The sequence below is a fragment of the Nerophis lumbriciformis genome, linkage group LG10 (genome assembly GCF_033978685.3).
Source record: "Nerophis lumbriciformis linkage group LG10, RoL_Nlum_v2.1, whole genome shotgun sequence".
NCBI lineage: Eukaryota > Metazoa > Chordata > Actinopteri > Syngnathiformes > Syngnathidae > Nerophis > Nerophis lumbriciformis.
Genome location: NC_084557.2, coordinates 41,576,547 through 41,595,092, shown reverse-complemented (window position 1 = coordinate 41,595,092; position 18,546 = coordinate 41,576,547). Strand labels below are relative to the sequence as shown.

General features: G+C 39.6%; 1 protein-coding gene across 2 annotated transcripts; it reads left to right on the top strand.

The window, feature by feature from the left end:
* The first annotated feature begins 190 nt into the window (after positions 1 to 190).
* On the top strand, positions 191 to 16,498 carry irak4 (interleukin-1 receptor-associated kinase 4). 2 transcript variants are annotated; one of them, XM_061969592.2, is made up of 11 exons: positions 191 to 456; positions 2,835 to 2,980; positions 3,184 to 3,357; positions 7,287 to 7,447; positions 7,508 to 7,572; positions 8,143 to 8,257; positions 8,321 to 8,430; positions 13,946 to 14,132; positions 15,837 to 15,899; positions 15,980 to 16,144; positions 16,296 to 16,498. In XM_061969592.2, exons 1-11 carry the CDS (start codon positions 314 to 316, stop codon positions 16,350 to 16,352), a joined length of 1,386 nt encoding a protein of 461 aa, XP_061825576.1. In that variant the 5' UTR covers positions 191 to 313; the 3' UTR covers positions 16,353 to 16,498. The 2 variants fall into 2 exon arrangements, with proteins under 2 accessions (XP_061825576.1, XP_061825575.1); XM_061969591.2 differs by having other exon boundaries at positions 191 to 477.
* Positions 16,499 to 18,546: the final 2,048 nt, after the last annotated feature.

Sequence of the window (18,546 nt, the reverse complement as noted above, 5' to 3'; positions counted from 1 at the left end):
TCACTTGTTGCCGCCGATTTTAAATCTTAAAACCGACAGAAGCACCTAACTCAAACAAAACAATAACTTATGGCCAAGAAGTTCGACTTACTATCGATTTGAGGGCACTACAAAGAGCAGAATAAGCATTTAACGTCACGGTATCTGCTTATTTCCGCATGGCGTAGGAAGAGGAGGAGCGAGTGTTGCGTTTGAGGAAGTTGCTCAATATGGGAAAAAGAAGAACACACGTTTGATGGAGTTGCTGCCTAAAAACATGTCAGCGTAAAAAGAAGACGTAAATACTAATTGAGTTAATTGACTTTATGACAGAATGTCAAATAACTCGGTGACGCCTTCTACTTATATTCGTAAACTACGGTACAGTTTGCTTTGCAGGTTGGCCGACTTTTTAGATCCACAGGACCGATGGAAAGACGTCATCACGTCCATCCGGAAGTCAGATGGCGACTTTAGGTACTCTCAGCATCATGTCAAGTATGTCATCATTTATTATTTCTATCTATCTTAATGTCATCATTTATTATTTATATCCCTCTATATATCTAATGTCATCATGTATTATTTCTATCTATCTATCTGTCGTCAACTATGATTCTACTGCTATAAATGATATAAACAATTACTGCAATAAATGAACAAAATAACCAAATAATGTAAGTAGTACTGTAATATTTATAATAAACAAAGCGTCCAAACTTTAGGTTTAAATGTTAACATATAGTCAATGTTTTTTTAAACTTAGATTTAGACTAACTTTATTGATGCACAAGGGAAATTGTTCCACACAGTAGCTCAGTTACAAAGAATGGAAAGGATAATGCAGGTATAAAGTAGACTAAAATGTACCACAGTAGCAATATAAAATATAACATATATGTAATATTTACATATTATTTATACAGTATATAATGTATACTGATATATTATATAGTATTTTTTAAATAATAAATACAATATATAACAAATCCCAAATACCATGTACAATATTACAGTATATGTAACAGCTGAGGCAAAAAAAAAAAAGGGCAGCATAAAATAGAGAATAGATCCAGCAGAAAATATACATTATAAACAATAAGAGGTCGCTAACAGAAGCGGTCAGGTAATATTGCTGCATGGCGAGTGATTATACAGCTGGATGTGGTTTGTGTTTTTTTCTTAGTAATTTAATCAGGAAATTGTAGAGGAACATTTTCCTGTTAAAGATGTAACAACTTAAACATTTAATATTCTATCACTATCTATCTTTAACAAAATAAAGAGAAAAGGGGCAAAATATTTCAACGAAAAAAGTAAAAAATGTACAACAAAAAAAAGTCATATTTTGTTGACGAAAAAATAGAACTTTATTCCCACAGGTATATAACATTCTTATTATTTATTGTGTTGTATTAGCATTACCATTATTATAAAAACTATTGACTGCGATGAGGTGGTGACTTGTCCAGGGTGTACCCCGCCTTCCGCCCGAATGCAGCTGAGATAGGCTGCAGCACCCCCCGTGACCCCGAAAGGGACAAGTGGTAGAAAATGAATGGATGGATGGAAAGACTATTGATCCTATTACCGTATTTTTCGGAGTATAAGTCGCACCGGCCGAAAATGCATAATAAAGAAGGAAAAAAACATATCAGTCGCACTGGAGTATAAGTCGCATTTTTGGGGGAAATGTATTTGATAAAAGCCAACACCAAGAATAGACATTTGAAAGGCAATTTAAAATAAATAAAGAATAGTGAACGACAGGCTGAATAAGTGTACGTTATATGACGCATAAATAACCAACTGAGAACGTGCCTGGTATGTTAACGTAACATATTATGATAAGAGTCATTCAAATAACTATAACATATAGAACATGCTATACATTTACCAAACAATCTGTCACTCCTAATCGCTAAATCCCATGAAATCTTATACGTCTAGTCTCTTACGTGAATGAGCTAAATAATGTTATTTGATATTTTACGGTAATGTGTTAATAATTTCACACATAAGTCGCTTCTGAGTATAAGTCACACCTCCGGCCAAACTATGAAAAAAACTGCAACTTATAGTCCGAAAAATACGGTAATTAATATAAGACCAATGAATCCCATTTAGGTCATCTAATTACATTTGACATTATACTTTTACATTTAACTCTGATTTGTACGCTGTATATATATATTTTTTTATTTTTTTTCTCCAAATGAATGTCCTTGCTGAATGCAAAACAAGTTCACAGTCGGGTACGAATAATATGATTATCTCCAAATATTATTACAAATAATATTATTTATACACCTGTTTAAAGTTAAAGTCCCAACAATCGTCACACACACACACACACTAGGTGCTGTGAAATTATCCTCTGCATTTGATCCATCCCCATGTTCACCCCCTGGGAGGTGAGGGGAGCAGTGAGCAGCAGCGGTGGCCGCGCTCAGGAATCATTTGGTGATTTTACCCCCAATTCCAACACTTGATGCTGAGTGCCAAGCAGGGAGGCAATGGGTCCCATTTTTATAGTCTTTGGTATGACTCGGTTTGAACTCAGCACCTTCCAGTCTCGGGGCGGACACTCCAACCACAATGATCTTTATTTTATATATATAATTTATTTTTAAATGTATTTATATTTTTTATTATTATTTGCTTTTTGCTGTATGTTTAATGGATGTCCTGGCTGCAAAACACGTTTACCTTTGGGTACTAATAAACTAACCCTTTATATATTATAATTTAATTGCTCATTATTTTCCTGACCCTAGTTCTTTAAACCTGTGCCGTTGTATCTTTTAACATGCATCCTACAAGTTATGTACTGTATTTTCTATGTTTATTTGCAGGCGATTTGAGAGACTGGTCACACAGGGGAAGAGTCCCACAGTGGAGCTGCTGCACGACTGGGGTGTGTCCAACTCCACGGTGGGAGAACTTGTGGACATCCTCAAGAGCCACAAGTTATTGGCAGCTGCTAGCGTGCTCTTACCTGGTACGACTAATTAACATATATATATATATATTTTTTTTTTGCATAATCAATTTAAAGATGCTCTGTGGGGTACATTGTGGTCTATAATCACACAAATTAGTTGTTTTTGCAAACTTATTTCTTATGTTACTAATCTACCATAGAAGCATCTCAGTCCATGACATCACTGATGGTTGATTAAAAGTGTTTTTGTTCACTTACAGTGGAAGAGGACGTTTCCATGGAGGTGACCCGTGCCTCTTTTGCAACACAAACACACAGCAGCCTTCCAACTTCTCCAACCAGGAAGCTAAATGAGACGGAGAAGACTGAGTTAGCGCCTGCTGAGCCGCAACCACGCATCCAACTGGAGGAGAGCGAACCAAACCATAAACAAGGTGGCTCTATTATAATGATTAATTATAGATATGTAGTTACTTTAAAACAGGGATACCCAATCTACGGCCCATGGGCCCGATCCTGTCCAGCCCCTTTAGGCAAATCATATTGTTGATGTAGATCATGGGTGTCAAACTCTGGCCCGCGGGCCAAATTTGGCCCGCCGTGTAATTTTATTTGGCCCTTGAGGCAATATCAAATTAACATTAGAGCTGGCCCGCCAGTATTATACAGTGGCGGTGCCGCTGTAACACCGCATTCACCGCTAATACTCATACTTGCCAACCCTCCTGATTTTCCCGGGAGACTCACAAATTTCAGTGCCCCTCCCGGGGCAACCATTCTCCCGAATTTCTCCCGATTTCCACCCGGACAACATTATTGGGGGGGGTGCCTAAAAGGCACTGCCTTCAACATCCTCTACAACCTGTCGTCACGTCCGTTTTTCCTCCATACAAACAGCGTGCCGGCCCAGTCACATACTATATGCGGCTTTTACACACAAGTGAATGCAAGGCATACTTGATCAACAGCAATACAAGTCACACTGAGGGTGGCCGTATAAACAACTTTAACACTGTTACAAATATGCGCCACACTGTGAACCCACACCAAACAAGAATGACAAACACATTTCGGGAGAAGAACCGCGCCGTAACACAACAAAAACACAACAGAACAAATACCCAGAACCCCTTGCAGCACTAACTCTTCCGGGACGCTACAACATACACCCCCCGCTACCACCAAACCCCGCCCCCGCCCACCAAGTTAATGTTGATATTTACCTCAGAAGGCTTCAAATAGAAAAGAGGCATTCAATTTTTTATTTAAATTTTATTTAATATACCATTGATGTTTTTTCGTTTGTTTTTTGAAAGTTGATTTTGCACTATTAAGTTATATAAGCGTTGCTTGTTCCATATTCAGCGTTAAAGCAAATCAGTGTAGCAAACTGAGCAATAATTAACGTTTTAATCATGCACTTTCTCTTGCTACTTTAAGGCTTGAATGTTTGATTCATTCATTATTGTTATTTTATTTTCAAATTTATTATTAGCCTGTGGAAAAAATGTATTTTGATATTTACCTCAGAAGGCTGCAAATAGAAAAGAGGCATTACATTTTTATTTAAATTGTATTTGATATGCCATTGATATTTTTGAATTATTATTATTATTATTTGAAACTCGATTTTGCATGTCACTATAAAGTTATATAAGCCTTGCTTGTTCAATATTCAATGCAAAACTTGTTTGGGTTAATTTGTTCAACCTTGGCCCGCGGCTTTGTTCAGTTTTAAATTTTGTCCCACTCTGTATTTGAGTTTGACACCCCTGATGTAGATGATCACATCTGCTGTACAGATTTACTGTAGAAAAGAAAAGTGTTGGATACTTCTCTTGTGTTTGGATATATTTAGTGTTTGGCTCAGCTAGGTCGGAGCAGGAGGGGATAGAAAAAGGAAAGGAAAAAAAGACGACATAAGGGGGAATTACATGGGCAGCACGGTGGAACGGGGGTTTGTGTAGTGTGTGTGCCTCACAATAAGAAGGTTTTTGGGTTGGAGCCCCGGGCTCGGGTTCTTTCTGTGTGGAGTTTGCATGTTCTCCCCGTGACTGCATTGGGTTCGCTCTGGCTTCCTCCAAAGACATGCACCTGGGGATAGGTTGATTGGCAACACTAAATCAGTACAAGTGTGTGAATGTTGTCTGTGTGTGTGGGCCTGTCATGAGGTGGCGACTTGTCCAGGGTGAACCCAGCCTTCCACCCGAATGCAGCTAGGTGAAGATGGATAGACATACATTCATATACTGTACATACATATACTGTATATACATATATAATGGATATACAAAACCCAAAACCAGTGAAGTTGGCACGTTGTGTAAATGGTAAATAAAAACAGAATACAATGATTTGCAAATCAACAACTAATCGATTAAATTGATTAAAATCGATTATAAAAATAGTTGTCGATTAATTTAGTCATCGATTCGTTGGATTTATGCTATGCGCAGAGGCAATTTTTATTTTTATTTTTTGTAAATTATTTATTTATTTTAATAAACCTTTATTTATAAACTGCAACATGTACAAACAGCTGAGAAACAATAATCAAAATAAGTATGGTGCCAGTATGCTGTTCTTTTTTTCAATAATATACTGGAAAGGATAGAAATAATCGACAGATTAATCGATTATCAAATTAATCGTTAGCTGCAGCCCTAAAATTATTTTCAACTTATATTCAATTGAATAGACTGCAAAGACAAGATATTTAATGTTCGAACTGAGAAACTTGTTTTTTTTTTGCAAATAATCATTAACTTAGAATTTAATGGCAGAAACACATTGCAAAAAGTTGTCACAGGGGCATTTTTACCACTGTGTTACATGGCCTTTCCTTTTAACAACACTCAGTAAACGTTTGGGAACTGAGGAGACCAATTTTTGAAGCTTTTCAGGTGGAATTCTTTCCCATTCTTGCTTGATGTACAGCTTAAGTTGTTCAACAGTCCGGGGGTCTCTGTTGTGGTATTTGACGCTTCATAATGCGCCACACATTTTCAATGGGAGACAGGTCTGGACTACAGGCAGGCCAGTCTAGTACCTGCACTCTTTTACTATAAAGCCACGCTGTTGTAACACGTGGCTTGGCATTGTCTTGCTGAAATAAGCAGGGGCGTCCATGAAAAAGACCTTGCTTGGATGGCAACATATGTCGCTCCAAAACCTGTATGTACCTTTCAGCATTAATGGCGCCTTCACAGATGTGTAAGTTACCCATGTCTTGGGCACTAATACACCCCCATACCATCACAGATGCTGTCTTTTCAACTTTGCGCCTATAACAATTCGGATGGTTCTTTTCCTCTTTGTTCCTGAGGAGCAACGTCCCCAGTTTCCAAAAACAAATTGAAATGCGGACTCGTCAGACCACAGAACACTTTTTCACTTTGCATCAGTCCATCTTAGATGAGCTCGGGCCCAGCGAAGCCGGCGGCGTTTCTGGGTGTTGTTGATAAATGGAGTGTTCCTGAGCCCATGTGGTGATATCCTTTACACGCTGATGTTAGTTTTTGATGCAGTACCGCCTGAGGGATCGAAGGTCATGTGCATTGCCGCCTACGTGCAGTGATTTCTCCAGATTCTCTGAACCTTTGGTGAAATCCCTAAATTCCTTGCAATAGCTGGTTGAGAAACGTTGTTCTTAAAACTGTTGGACAATTTGCTCAGGTGACCCTCGCCCCATACTTGTTTGTGAATGACTGAGCATTTCATGGAAGCTGATTTTATACTCAATCATGGCACCCACCTGTTCCCAATAAGCCTGTTCACCTGTGGGATGTTCCAAATAAGTGTTTGACGAGCATTCCTCAACTTTCCCAGTCTTCTTTGCCACTTGTGCCACCTTTTTTGAAAAAAATGTTGCAGGCATCAAATTCCAAATGAGCTAATATTTGTTTTCCAGTTCGAACATTAAGTATCTTGTCTTTGCAGTCTATTCAATTGAATATAGGTTGAAAATGATTTGCAAATCATTGTATCCTGTTTTTATTTACCATTTACACAACGTTTCAACTTCACTGGTTTTGGGTTTATATATAGCCCGGCCCCTGGTCAAATTATTTTAACTAAATGTGGCCCCTGAGTCAAAAGGTTTGGGGACCCCTGGTTTAGAAAGTCAACAATTGCTCCAACAGAACCAATGATGGATTAGTGATAAGGTCAGCATTAACAGTTGATGGTAATCACACAGGACTTTCACACAGCTGAGTAGAGCCACAGACATTTTAAAGTGCATGCAGAGGTAAACAGAATCTGAGTTGAAGAGGTTTACAATGGCAACAGTTTCCAACATTTTATGGACAGGTGGCAGTAGTGAGCTCCAAACTAAGGTGGTGTTGCTGCTGCCATTCCTCAGGTTTCACCAGTTTCTCATACAACCAGCTGATGAAAATTACCGGAAACTTTGACGAGCGTCCCGTGTCGGCCGGCGGCCGCAGGCTGGGGGAAGGAGGCTTCGGGACCGTCTTCAAAGGCATCCTTGGCGACAAAGCTGTGGCGGTGAAAAAGCTCAACCCAGTGAGTCAAAGGTCATCTCCCCAAAGTGCTGCCTGTGCGTGACTGGTGTGTTGTGTGTAGGTGGACGACGTCTCACCTGAGGAGCTGCAAACTCAGTTCAACCAAGAGGTCCAAGCGCTGAAAGTGTAAGTGGCTTGATAAAAGAGGTGGCGAAACAAGACCTGAATTGTCAGGTTCAAACACTGATGACATCTATGCAAGACAAGAAGCAAATAATTAAATTTGGCTCAATTTGAGGAGAGACTCCTGGACACTGTACCCTTGCACAGTGTCTCAGCACGCTCTGACGAAAGATTGTACGCCATCCTCTTTTATTTTGACTTTCCCTGATTACGTGGCAACAGCTGTTTCTCAGGGAGGGGGGTCGTAAACAGCCATCGCCTTTGGTTACAGAACAGTTCAAAGGAAAGGTCGTAAACAGTTCACAGAAGAGGTCGCCTTGAGGGGAGTCTGGTCCTGCTTCCTCTTCGCTTTGTAGTTCTTGGGTCAAGACAAAATCTTTCTGTTGATTACAATACATGAAAGAAACAGAACACCTTCATGTTGTTTCCCGTCCTACACAGTGGAAGTTTTACAAGCCTTCTTCTTGGTAGGATTAAAGACAGCTTTTGTCTGCTCGCCGGGAACTCATTGAAACACAAAGTTTGTGATAACTTACAATTATTCTGACATTAATGTTACTTGTATTTCATCAGGTTGAAACATGAGAACCTGGTGGACATGGTGGGATACTCCTGTGATGGGCAGTACCCGTGTTTGGTGTACGCCTTCATGGCCAAAGGCTCTCTGCTGGACAGACTGGCATGTTGGGTGAGCACGCTGATTCTACACCATTAGTCTTCGCCTTCGTCACGGTTCCCGTGTGTCCTCTAGGAAGGAAGTCCTCCTCTGTCCTGGAAACAAAGGTGCTTGATAGCTAACGGCACAGCGAGAGGTTTGGATTATTTGCACAGCAACCATCACGTCCACAGGGATGTCAAAAGGTACAGCAAGAGTTGCTGACCCAATCTACGTTTTTTCCTACGTTTTGAACCCTGCGGCTTATGAAATGGTGCGGTGGATTTATGGATTTTTCTTCGCTGACGGCTGTGACGCAAATAGTTCTCACGAAACACATGCAAAGACACTAAAATGGTGTGTTATAATTTGTGCTACGGCGCCAACTTTTGGACGAGTTTGCTCATTGCAGGTGCTGCCGGGTTAGTGCTGTTTAAATCTTTGAACCAGAAGTACAATGCCGTTCCGTCTTCTAACATGGAATGCACCGGTATATAAGCCACACCCACTAGATTTTAGAAGAAATATACTGTATTTTTCCATATATTAGCCACACCGGACTAGAGATGTCCGATAATGGCTTTTTTGCCGATATCCGATATTCCAATATTGTCCAACTCTTAATTACCGATTCCGATATCAACCGATACCGATATATGCAGTCGTGGAATTAACACATTATTATGCCTAATTTTGTTGTGATGCCCCGCTGGATGCATTAAACAATGTAACAAGGTTTTCCAAAATAAATCAACTCAAGTTATGGAAAAAAATCCCAACATGGCACTGCCATATTTATTATTGAAGTCCATCCATCCATCCATTTTCTACCGCTTATTCCCTTTGGGGGCGCTGGAGCCTATCTCAGCTACAATCGGGCGGAAGGCGGGGTACACCCTAGACAAGTCGCCACCTCATCGCAGGGCCAACACAGATAGACAGACAACATTCACACTCACATCCACACACTAGGGCCAATTTAGTGTTGCCAATCAACTTATCCCCAGGTGCATGTCTTTGGAGGTGGGAGGAAGCCGGAGTACCCGGAGGGAACCCACGCAGTCACGGGGAGGACATGCAAACTCCACACAGAAAGATCCCGAGCCCGGAATTGAACCCAAGACTACTCGGGACCTTCGTATTGTGAGGCAGATGCACTAACCCCTCTGCCACCGTGAAGCCCTTCTATTATTGAAGTCACAAAGTGCATTATTTTTTTTAACATGCCTCAAAACAGCAGCTTGGAATTTGGGACATGCTCTCCCTGAGAGAGCGTGAGGAGGTTGAGGTGTGTGTGTGGTGGGGGCGGGGGGGGTTTAGCGGGGGGTGTATATTGTAGCGTCCCGGAAAAGTTAGTGCTGCAAGGGATTCTGGGTATTTGTTCTGTAGTGTTTATGTTGTGTTACAGTGCGGATGTTCTCCCGAAATGTTTTTTGTCATTCTTGTTTGGTGTGGGTTCACAGTGTGGCGCATATTTGTAACAGTGTTAAAGTTGTTTATACGGCCACCCTCAGTGTGACCTGTATGGCTGTTGACCAAGTATGCATTGCATACACTTGTGTGTGTGAAAAGCCGTAGATATAATGTGATTGGGCCGGCACGCAAAGGCAGTGCCTTTAAGGCACGCCCCCAATATTGTTGTCTGGGTGGAAATCGGGAGAAATTTGGGAGAATGGTTGCCCCGGGAGATTTTCGGGAGGGCCACTGAAATTCGGGAGTCTCCCGGGAAATTTGGGAGGGTTGGCAAGTATGACTGGGAGACGCAACTGCTCTGTACTTCTCCCTACGTCCGTGTACCACTCCGTACAGCGGCGTTTTAAAAAGTCATAAATTGTACTTTTTGAAACCCATACCAATAATTTCCGATGTTACATTTTAAAGCATTTATCGGCCGATAATATTGGCATTCCGATATTATCGGACATCTCTACATCGGACTATATATAAGCTGCAGATATGTACTTTGCAAAATGAGTTATTTACACATAACATTTCTGTAAATGTTTTTTTACATACCCTAACTGTTTCCAAACGGTGTCTGTAACACGGCAGTAAAACGGCTGATCAAACAAAACAGAAGTCATCGTCATGGACCCACTAGCTCCAAAGCTAGCTCTCCAATCAGCTAAACAGACTCAATAACTCCATGGTGACGTTTTGGTAAATTTACCTGAAGCAATACAAAAAGAATGCCACTGTAAGGTAATAATACTAACACAGAGACTTGTAAACGTTTTAGCATATTAGCTCATGCTAACGACGCTAGTTTGATTACATTACAGTAGCATGTACAAGTATGCATGAAAACACTCCTACAGACTAGTGGTTAGAGTGTCCGCCCTGAGATTGGTAGGTTGTGAGTCATACCAAAGACTATAAAAATGGGACCATTACCTCTCTGCTTGGCACTCAGCATCAAGGGTTGGAATTGGGGGTTAAATCACCAAAAATGATTCCTGGGTGCGGCACTGCTGCTGCCCACTGCTCCTCTCACCTCCCAGGGGGTGAACAAGGGGATGGGTCAAATGCAGAGGACAAATTTCACCACACCTAGTGTGTGTGTGTGGCAATCATTGGTACTTTAAACTTTTAACATCACACATGGGACGATTAAGTAAGTAAGAATTGTTTTAGTTCTAATGTAAAACTTACAAACGTCGCTTGAAGTGATGAATGGAGAAGACAGAACAGCACTTGTACTTCCGGTTTAAGGCTTTAAACAGCAGCAAACACTGTAGACACTAACCCAGCAGCACCTGCAGTGAGCGCACTTGTCCAACAGATGGCGCCATAGCACACCTTTTCAGTGTCTTTGCATGCGTGGTAAAGAAGTAGCGGTTTATAGTCCGAAATTTACGGTATTCTTTCACTTGTTATGAAAAAAAATATGTATACTGTATATATTTTTGGTCATTTTGGAAAAAATATATTGCCAAAAACAGGTCTTGAAAAAGAGGGGGTAATTCTAAGGGGAGATGTCTGAGAGGACCAATCTTTTTGAAATGATTGGTCCTAATAAAATGGATTTAAAACATCTTAGTTTAGTTTGCAACTATCCTTACATGTCTGTTATCTGTCCTGGCTGCTCAGCACCATATGGCTAAAGTGACAATAATCATGCATCAGAGAGTCAGCTGGGTTTTATCTGAACGAGTAATGTGTTGACCGGTGATAAGGAATAGCTGCTTATTTTCACATCAGAGTGGACTGGACCTGCTGTCACTCCTGGCAACGCAACCGAGTGGAAACACGTTGCCCTTAAAATGTCAAAGTGTCCAACATGTGTGAGTCAGCCGTTTCTTAAAGGGGAACTGCACTTTTTTTGGGGAAATCTGCCTATCGTTCACAATCATTATGAGAGACAAGAACACGTCATTTTTTTTTTAGAATTTTAAAGATGATAGAAAACGCTTGAAAGATGCGACTGATGAGAGTCACCGTTGTAGCCTTGAAAGTCTCTAAAACAACTTCAAAACCATCCATCAACGTTTTATATACACTGCAAGTATATATATATATAATGTAGTAACAGACACCTTCATAACAATATGTAATATGTACAATATACACACTGCAATTATATATATAATGTAGTAACAGACACCTTCATAACAATATGTAATATGTACAATACACACACTGCAAGTAATTATAAAATGTAGTAACAGACACCTTTAAAACAATACTAAATATGTACAATATACACACTGCAAGTATATATATAATGTATTAACAGACACCTTCATAACAATATGAAAGGTTTTATATACACACTGAAAGTATATATATATATATATATATATGTATATATATATATATATATATATATATATATAAAATATAGTAACAGACACCTTCATAACAATAGGTAATATGTACAATATACACACTGCAAGTATATATATAATGTAGTAACAGACACCTTCATAACAATATGTAATATGTACAATATACACACTGCAAGTAATTATAAAATGTAGTAACAGACACCTTTAAAACAATAATAAATATGTACAATATACACACTGCAAGTTTATATATAATGTATTAACAGACACCTTCATAACAATATGCAATGTTTTATATACACACTGAAAGTATATATATATATATATATATATATATATATATATATATATAATGTAGTAACAGACACCTTTATAACCATATGTAATATGTACAATATACACACTGCAAGTATATATATAATGTAGTAACAGACATCTTCATAACAATATGTAATATGTACAATATACACACTGCAAGTATATATATATAATGTAGTAACATACACCTTCATAATAATATTAAATATGTACAATATACACACTGCAAGTATATATATAATGTATTAACAGACACCTTCATAACAATATGAAATGTTTTATATACACACTGAAAGTATATATATATATATATATATATATATAAAATGTAGAAACAGACACCTTCATAACAATATGCAATATGTACAATATACACACTGCAAGTATATATATAATGTAGTAACATACACCTTCATAACATTATTAAATATGTACAATATACACACTGCAAGTATATATATAATGTATTCACAGACACCTTCATAACAATATGAAATGTTTTATATACACACTGAAAGTATATATATATATAATGTAGAAACAGACACCTTCATAACAATATGTAATATGTACAATATACACACTGCAAGTATATATATAATGTAGTAACAGACACCTTCATAACGATATGTAATATGTTCGATATTTACCGTATTTTGATCATTTTATGACTTCCAGTGTGTTCCTACTTCCGGAAATAAAACGCTTGTGTGTTTTCTAATCATGGCAGACTTGGTAACAAACAACAAAGACAACTATTTTTGGACAAATCAGGATTTACAACGTTATCTTTTTGAATCTGAATTCATGGAGGATGAACTGCTGCTTCTAGAAGCGAGCACGAAGGAAGAGTGAGACGTTGGAGCAGACTGAAGCCATGAAAGTGAATCAAAGCTGCAAAATATGGAATTTGGAGACAAGCTACTTTGACATAAGTAGAGTGCTTACCCAAAATCAACAGGAAACGTCCCCGGCCAGCTGGACCAGACAAACAACTGTCCATCGAGTGAGTCACTTTAATATTGACCATGATACACGCAGCACGTCATGTGTGTTAGTGCAACTACAGTACATACACTGTCTGGCTAGCTGTGTACAAACAAAACATGAAATAATACTTTACAGATACTGTAATATGGTTGTTCATATTTTTCACTAAGTACAGATTGCTGTTCTATCACAGTGTTGTGCATTACAAACAAACGCGTTTCGTATTGACGTAGTTGCTAGCTTATTTCTTGCTGTTGTTAGCTTTTACAGCTAATACCATAGCACGCCGATGTGTTAGTACGCTAGGAATAGTTCCTCAGTGTTCACTCTTACAATAACAATGGTGCTACAGTTTGGTTATTATTCAGGTTACAGAACGTAAATGAAGTATTGACAGTTTTTGAATGCATTTTTAAAGTGATTTAGAGGTAGAATTGATTGCTCCCATTAGCTACATTGCTAGCCACCGAGAATGAGACGATTTTTATATTTTGGAAAGCAAAAAAAACAAAACCTTTTGTCTTCTTGTCTCTCATAATGATTGTGGACGATTGGCAAAATTCCCCCCCAAAAAGTGCAGTTCTCCATTAAAGCCTCACTAACCTCAGTCTTCTTCTTGTCGCAGTGCCAACATCCTGCTGGATGAAAACCTAGCGGCCAAAATCTCAGATTTCGGACTGACGAGAGCCTCGCCTAAGCGCACAGCAACGACCGTGATGACAGAGAGGATTGTGGGTACCTGCGCGTACATGGCCCCCGAGGCGCTGAGGGGGGAAATTTCGCCGAAATCTGACATCTTTAGCTTCGGAGTGGTAGGCTGGCTGCATTGATACCCTTCCACTACCAAAACAGAAAGAAGAATTACAGGAGAGGAACTCAAGTCAGAAAGATTGTAGATTGGTGTCCCTCAGGGTTCTATCTTAGGGCCCATCTTGTTTTCATTGTGCATGCTTCTTCCCTTGTACTAACTATACATTAATAATAGGTCAACAAGACTGTTTGCATATTAGTTTAGTGTCCCTCAGGGTTCTATCTTAGGACCCGTCTTGTTTTCATTGTGCATGCTTCTTCCCTTGTACTAACTACATTAATAATAGGTCAACAAGACTGTTTGCATATGAGTTTAGTGTCCTTCAGGGTTCTATCTTAGGGCCCGTCTTGTTTTCATTGTGCATGCTTCTTCCCTTGTACTAACTATACATTAATAATAGGTCAACAAGACTGTTTGCGTTGTAGTTTGGTGTCCCTCAGGGTTCTATCTTAGGGCCTGTCTTGTTTTCATTGTGCATGCTTCTTCCCTTGTACTAACTATATTAATAATAGGTCAACAAGACTGTTTGCATATTAGTTTGGTGTCCCTCAGGTTCTATCTTAGGGCCCATCTTGTTTTCATTGTGCATGCTTCTTCCCTTGTACTAACTACATCAATAATTGGTCAACAAGACTGTTTGCATTGTAGTTTAGTGTCCCTCAGGGTTCTATCTTAGGGCCTGTCTTGTTTTCATTGTGCATGCTTCTTCCCTTGTACTAACTATACATTAATAATAGGTCAACAAGACTGTTTGTATTGTAGTTTAGTGTCCCTCAGGGTTCTATCTTAGGGCCCATCTATCTTGTTTTCATTGTGCATGCTTCTTCCCTTGTACTAAACTATACATTAATAATAGGTCGACAAGACTGTTTGCATATTAGTTCAGTGTCCCTCAGGGTTCTATCTTAGGGCCCGTCTTGTTTTCATTGGGCATGCTTCTTCCCTTGTACTAACTACATTAATAATAGGTCAACAAGACTGGTGTCCCTCAGGGTACTATCTTAGGGCCCTACTTGTTTTCATTGTGCATGCTTCTTCCCTTGTACTAACTATACATCAATAATAGGTCAACAAGACTGTTTGCATTGTAGTTTGGTGTCCCTCAGGGTACTATCTTAGGGCCCGTCTTGTTTTCATTGGACATTCTTCTTCCCTTGTACTAACTACATAAATAATAGGTCAACAAGACTGTTTGCCTTGTCGTTTGGTGTCCCTCAGGGTTCTATCTTAGGGCCTGTCTTGTTTTCATAGGGCATGCTTCTTCCCTCGTACTAACTACATTAATAATAGGTCAACACAACTGTTTGCATATTAGTTTAGTGTCCCTTAGGGTTCTGTCTTAGGGCCTGTCTTGTTTTCATTGGGCATGCTTCTTCCCTTGTACTAACTACAGTACATTAATAATAGGTCAACAAAACTGTTTGCATTGTAGTTTAGTGTCCCTCAGGGTTCTATCTTAGGGCCCATCTTGTTTTCATTGAGCATGCTTCTTGCCTTCTCCTAACTATACTTTAATAATAGGTCAACAAGACTGTTTGCATTGTAGTTTGGTGTCCCTCAGGGTTTTACCTTAGGGCGCGTCTTGTTTTCAAATATAATAATTCACAATTTGAGCATGCTTCTTCCCTTGTACTAACTATACATTAAAAGTTAGAAGCAAATGCATACAGAATGGACAATAATACTGTTAATGTGTCATCTTCAGGTGCTGTTAGAAATTCTGTCTGGACTTTCTCCAGCAGATGAAAACCGCGAACCCCAGTTTTTGGTAAGATACTCCTCTAGTCATTTGGGGTATTGGCCTGTGCGGACTAAAAATACGGTAACACCCCCGCCCCTCTACGGCAGATGGACATGAGGCATGACATCGATGACGAAGACGAGGACCTCACCCTTAAGGCCTTTGTGGACAAGAGGATGAGTGACTGGGACCTGAGCCTGGCAGAGAGCGTCTACGTTTTGGCCAGCAGCTGTCTCCACGAGAGGAAGAACAGGCGACCGCTCGTCTCGCAGGTACTAAAAAGGTGGCACTCGTACTAGGCTGGGTTTTTTTTTCTTTTTAGGGGGTTGATGTTTGTCAGCATAAAACACAAGCTTTTTTATGAAATGGGTATTTTCTGTGTTATGAAGTGATGGCACACATACGCAGTGTCTTCATCAACAGGTGGTGTCTGAGCTGAAGGGAGTTGTCAAGACCCTTTCGCTGGAATCCTACGCTTAGGACTGAAACACAAGATGAATAATTACAGTACAGTGTGGATGTGCAGCATATATGCAAATCATGCTTGTTGACCATGACTGACAATACCAATGATATAGTAAAAGTGCATCCTCATCAAATAAGTGCATTAAACATTTTCAATTTGAGTGGAGTCTTGGATCTATTTAGTGGCATATACACATTACATCCATACATAATGCTCAAAATCATGTTTTTCCGCCTCTGACACGTTGACACCATCAGTAATACAGACAATCATTAGTCATAAATGGATGAACTCAGCATCATTATTTGAAGGTCTGTTTTCATTAAAAGTTTCAGTTAGGTGTCACCCCACGGGTCTGTTCGAGGGCCCACCATGGTCTTACTGTGCACACTTCTATCCTTGTACTCCCTGGCCCAGCTGTGGTATTAAACATGAGCAAATACAAACCCCGTTTCCATATGAGTTGGGAAATTGTGTTAGATGTAAATATAAACGGAATACAATGATTTGCAAATCATTTTCAACCCATATTCAGTTGAATATGCTACAAAGACAACATATTTGATGTTCAAACTGATAAACATTTTTTTTTTTGCAAATAATCATTAAGTTTAGAATTTGATGCCAGCAACACGTGACAAAGAAGTTGGGAAAGGTGGCAATAAATACTGATAAAGTTGAGGAATGCTCATCAAACACTTATTTGGAACATCCCACAGGTGTGCAGGCTAATTGGGAACAGGTGGGTGCCATTATTGGGTATAAACAGCTTCCCAAAAAATGCTCAGTCTTTCACAAGAAAGAATGGGGCGAGGTACACCCCTTTGTCCACAACTGCGTGAGCAAATAGTCAAAACAGTTTAAGAACAACGTTTCTCAAAGTGCAATTTAGGGATTTCAACATCTACGGTCCATAATATAATCAAAAGGTTCAGAGAATCTGGAGAAATCACTCCACGTAAGCGGCATGGCCGGAAACCAACATTGAATGACCGTGACCTTCGATCCCTCAGACGGCACTGTATCAAAAACCGACATCAATCTCTAAAGGATATCACCACATGGGCTCAGGAACACTTCAGAAAACCACTGTCACTAAATACAGTTTGTCGCTACATCTGTAAGTGTAAGTTAAAGCTCTACTATGCAAAGCGAAAGCCATTTATCAACAACATCCAGAAACGCCGCCGGCTTCTCTAGGCCTTAGATCACGCATGCAAAGTGGAAAAGTGTTCTGTGGTCTGACGAGTCCACATTTCAAATTGTTTTTGGAGATATTCGACATCGTGTCATTCGGACAAAGGGGAAGCGAACCATCCAGACTGTTATCGACGCATCTGTGATGGTATGGGGGTGCATTAGTGCCCAAGGCATGGGTAACTTATACATGTGTGAAGGCACTATTAATGCTGAAAGGTACATACAGGTTTTGGAACAACATATGCTGCTATCTAAGCGCCGTCTTTTTCATGGACGCCCCTGCTTATTTCAGCAAGACAATGCCAAGCCACATTCAGCACGTGTTACAACAGCGTGGCTTCGTAAAAAAAGGAGTGCGGGTACTTTCCTGGCCCGCCTGCAGTCCAGACCTGTCTCCCATCGAAAATGTGTGGCGCATTATGAAGCGTAAAATACGACAGCGGAGACCCCGGACTGTTGAACGACTGAAGCTCTACATAAAACAAGAATGGGAAAGAATTCCACTTTCAAAGCTTCAACAATTAGTTTCCTCAGTTCCCAATCTTTTATTGAGTGTTGTTAAAAGGTGATGTAACACAGTGGTGAACATGCCCTTTCCCAACTACTTTGGCACATGTTGCAGCCATAAAATTCTAAGTTAATTATTATTTGCAAAAAAAAATAAAGTTTATGAGTTTGAACATCAAATATGTTGTCTTTGTAGTGCATTCAATTGAATATGGGTTGAAAAGGATTTGCAAATCATTGTATTCCGTTTATATTTACATCTAACACAATTTCCCAACTCATGTGGAAACGGGGTTTGTACATTCACAATGTAACCTGGTGTCTGCCAACAGGTGGTGTCAAGAGTCACTGGTCAAGACACACCTTGGACTGAAACTCAATCAGGATGGTGAAAAGTCAATTCATGTCAGCCATTCAGCTTCAATTGTGAAAATATGTGCTATGAACTCCGTACATGCAAATTGAACTATGTCAAGCTTTTGTCGTTTTGATGATCATGGC

What these genes read in the sequence shown, in the direction of transcription:
- irak4 (XM_061969591.2), top strand. Translation starts at nt 314, where the DNA reads ATGTCAAATAACTCGGTGACGCCTTCTACTTATATTCGTAAACTACGG. An exon ending in CGAACCAAACCATAAACAAG is followed by an intron (nt 3,358 to 7,286) that starts GTGGCTCTATTA and finishes GCCATTCCTCAG; the next exon opens with GTTTCACCAGTTTCTCATAC. An exon ending in GTCCACAGGGATGTCAAAAG is followed by an intron (nt 8,431 to 13,945) that starts GTACAGCAAGAG and finishes TTCTTGTCGCAG; the next exon opens with TGCCAACATCCTGCTGGATG.